This window comes from Oncorhynchus keta, chromosome 18 (genome assembly GCF_023373465.1).
Source record: "Oncorhynchus keta strain PuntledgeMale-10-30-2019 chromosome 18, Oket_V2, whole genome shotgun sequence".
In the NCBI taxonomy this organism is placed as follows: domain Eukaryota; kingdom Metazoa; phylum Chordata; class Actinopteri; order Salmoniformes; family Salmonidae; genus Oncorhynchus; species Oncorhynchus keta.
Window position 1 is genome coordinate 33341837 of NC_068438.1, and position 3099 is coordinate 33344935.

Below are 3099 nucleotides of genomic sequence, written 5' to 3' on the forward strand. Positions count from 1 at the left end.
AAAATTGGGCTGCAGGTGTAAACACTAGAAACCACCGACCTAATTTCCTCACCACATACAGGTAACTGCCAAAATAAAGGAAACACCAACATAGTGTCTTATTAGGGCTATGGGCCAACACGGGCGGCCAGAACAGATTCAATGTGCCTTGACATAGATTATACAAGTGTTTGGAACTCTATTGGAGGCATGCAACACCATTATTCAACGATAAATTCCGTAAGTTTCGGGTGCTGCTCCAGAATCTCCCATAAATTGGGTTGAGCTCTGGTGACTGACACACACACGTTAAACCTGCTACGCTCCTTTGAGACCCCTTCTTCAAAGTCACTGAGATCTCTTCTTGCCATGGTAGCCAAAATAATAGGCAACTGGACATTTTTATACATGACCCTAAGCATGATGGGATGTTAATTGCGTAATTAACTCAGGAACCACACCTGTGTGGAAGCACCTGCTTTCAATACACTTTGTATCCCTCATTTTACTCAAGGCTTTCCTTCATTTTGGAAGTTCTGGACTAGGTCATTTATTATTACTGAAACCATTTGCTTATATTCCTTCACATTGCAAGCAAGAGTATAATATGGAATATTATACAGTTTTTAATTGTTTATAAATGCACAATAATACTGTAGCAGCTGTAAGCCTCAGCATCATTCATATCTTTTAACATGGGTTTATCTCATCATGTTGATAGGATCAAAACACATTTCTATTTCTATATAAGAGAGAAAGTGTGTGTGTTTTTGCGCGTGTGCACAAGTACAGGTGTGTACAAATAAAATGTATAACATCTACAGAAATTCCATACACATTTTTATTAATATTGGTTAGTAATATACAACAAAGGGAGGAGTACAAAAGCTATTTGTGACTACAGCTAAGAAGCTACATGTTTTATCTTATTATTCAATAAATAAAGATGTTAATACAATAAATAGAAGAAAAAGATGAATAAGAGCCTTCTACAATGCAGGCTACGGAAAGTAGACTTCGGAGAGGAAGTACTGAGAGGTCTGTTTATATACCACACCTAGATCAGAAATGCAACCGCCCCACAATCCAAAACAATGTCTTCTGAGTAGCATATCTATAAGATACATAACAGAGGAGGGTCTAACATAGGGATCCAGCACACACCCAGAGGGCCGGTTTAGTTTACCAGGGCCTCCACATCTCCAGCATGCCCAGGTGGGGGCTCCCAGGCAGGAGCAGGGGCTTGTCCTGGGGCCCCACCACATGGCACAGTGGCCCCTCCATCTGGCCCTGCCTCCCAGACCTGGGGTCCCCTCTGATGGGTGTAGTGGGGGCTCCTGGCCCCTGGCTGGGTGGGGGGGCGTCAGGCCTGAGGTTGGGGTTGGCCCGAGAGGGGTGCTCTTCGCTTGAGCGGGGCAGGGATTTGAGCAGGTGGTTGAGCAGGCGGGAGCCCAATGTTTTGTCCATCCACTCGCAGCTGAGCAGCATGTTGTGGACCTCGTGCATGCACTGGATGTAGCCTGTGCTGTACTTCTGCTGTGCTTCCAGGCCTAAGGTGGGGTCTGCTGTGGAGGGGAGGAGACACTGGGTCAAACATGGGTCATAGCACAATCTGTTGGTCGCAGGATGTATTGCACCCAGACTGGCCTATTAACCAAAATACATTTGTATAATGCATTTCTTAATCCTGAAAGGGGAGCACATTTTTGTTTTTGCCTTAACACTACACACCTGATTCCATTAATCAAATGTTTAAATGATGAGTTGATTAGTGGAATCCCTTTGGGTCCTCATGACCAGGATTAAGAATCACTTGACTAATCAATTGTTTTATGTTGAAACCAAGAGAAAATATGGAGAAAACCACAATTAAATCATACAACTATGAGTACTAATAATCAAAAAATATTATTCTTATTTGGCACCATAGGACTGTTGTTCAATAACTGATGAAAATACTCCCACCAGTCTCAGTAACTACTTTCTAACGTGCCGATTAGGCCCCCAACTGCTTACATAGATTATTGCACACAGGCACAACTTTGAAAACTCACTTGTATGTTTCTTCCGTCAAGTCACTTTATTGGACACTTACCACTGAATTTATGTGTCTGGACATTCTGCAGGTGTTTCACTGTCATCTCTAGAATGTCCGCCTTTTCAAGTTTCGATTGCTGTTGGGGAAAATGGAAAGTTAGTGTCAAGAAATAACTTACATTGCGTCTTTCACACGCCATATAATTGAGCATTTATAACAATTAAAATACAGTGTGTATATAGGCCTACTCACGTCAAGACTGAACGCCCCGACGACCGTTTCTTTCAGCTGATCCAAGCAGTTATTAATCCTCTCCCGTCTTTTCCTCTCAATGAGCGGCTTGCGCAACTAGAGATGGAAAGCGATAGGTTAATGGCGACCAGATACAGACAGAAACTGGACCAGATGATCACTAAGCGTGAGCATCTCCGAAGAAAGACACATGTTGATGTTTAAGTTTATCTATCGACGGGGACGAAGGCAATACCTTTCTCTCCTCCTTGGCACTCGAGTGTCTCCCCACGTTGTGCGCCATTGCGCTGGTTGTCATCTCTCCTTTACGCTCGGTATAGTTGTATATGGAGTATAGCTCTCCTCTTCCGGCTGAGTCTAGGATATGTCTGTAAGGCCCTCCGCGCGGCGCACCCCTCTTATTTATAGGGAAGAATTAGCATGTGAATGCTCGAGCTCTTTGGCTGAGGTATTTTCCCACACACGGTGTCGCTCCCATCAGTCAGGGATGACAGGTCACTGCCTCTTTTCAATAGCCGAGGTACCAGCCCTGCAAAAAAATACAAGCGACAGATGTCCAGCCTGAAACCATGCACCCCCATCGACCCCCCCTCCGCTCCCCCCTCTGCTCCCTCCTCTCTCTCTCTCTCTCTAGTGAAGCAAAGCGCACGGGTCCCCTCAGGATTGTCATTCCCAGGGCCGAACAAGAGTGTGTAATTACCGTGGTTACACCAGGGACCCCCTTGGCCATTCATGCCAATGAGCTGGGAAAGCATTAGGCCTACCCGAGAAAAGGCGAAACCTATCCCCTGAAGTTTCACACAGAAAAAATACCCACAACGCCTAGTGGC

General features: G+C 45.0%; 1 protein-coding gene across 2 annotated transcripts; it reads right to left on the minus strand.

The window, feature by feature from the left end:
* Nucleotides 1–777: 777 nt before the first annotated feature.
* On the minus strand, nt 778–2790 carry LOC118372236 (transcription cofactor HES-6-like). Of its 2 annotated transcripts, none has more exons than XM_035758055.2 (4): nt 2505–2790; nt 2270–2365; nt 2075–2153; nt 778–1541 (listed from the first exon to the last, which is right to left on the minus strand). In XM_035758055.2, exons 1-4 carry the CDS (start codon nt 2565–2567, stop codon nt 1162–1164), a joined length of 618 nt encoding a protein of 205 aa, XP_035613948.1. In that variant the 5' UTR covers nt 2568–2790; the 3' UTR covers nt 778–1161. The 2 variants fall into 2 exon arrangements, with proteins under 2 accessions (XP_035613948.1, XP_035613947.1); XM_035758054.2 differs by having other exon boundaries at nt 787–1544; nt 2505–2789.
* Between the last annotated feature and the right edge of the window lie 309 nt (nt 2791–3099).

Excerpts from the sequence above, each read along its gene's own strand:
- LOC118372236 (XM_035758054.2), bottom strand. The coding sequence starts at position 2,567 with ATGACAACCAGCGCAATGGCGCACAACGTGGGGAGACACTCGAGTGCC. Across the intron at positions 2,366-2,504 it reads GTGCCAAGGAGGAGAGAAAG|TTGCGCAAGCCGCTCATTGA; the intron begins GTATTGCCTTCG and ends TTCCATCTCTAG. Across the intron at positions 1,545-2,074 it reads CCAGACACATAAATTCAGTG|CAGACCCCACCTTAGGCCTG; the intron begins GTAAGTGTCCAA and ends TCCCCTCCACAG.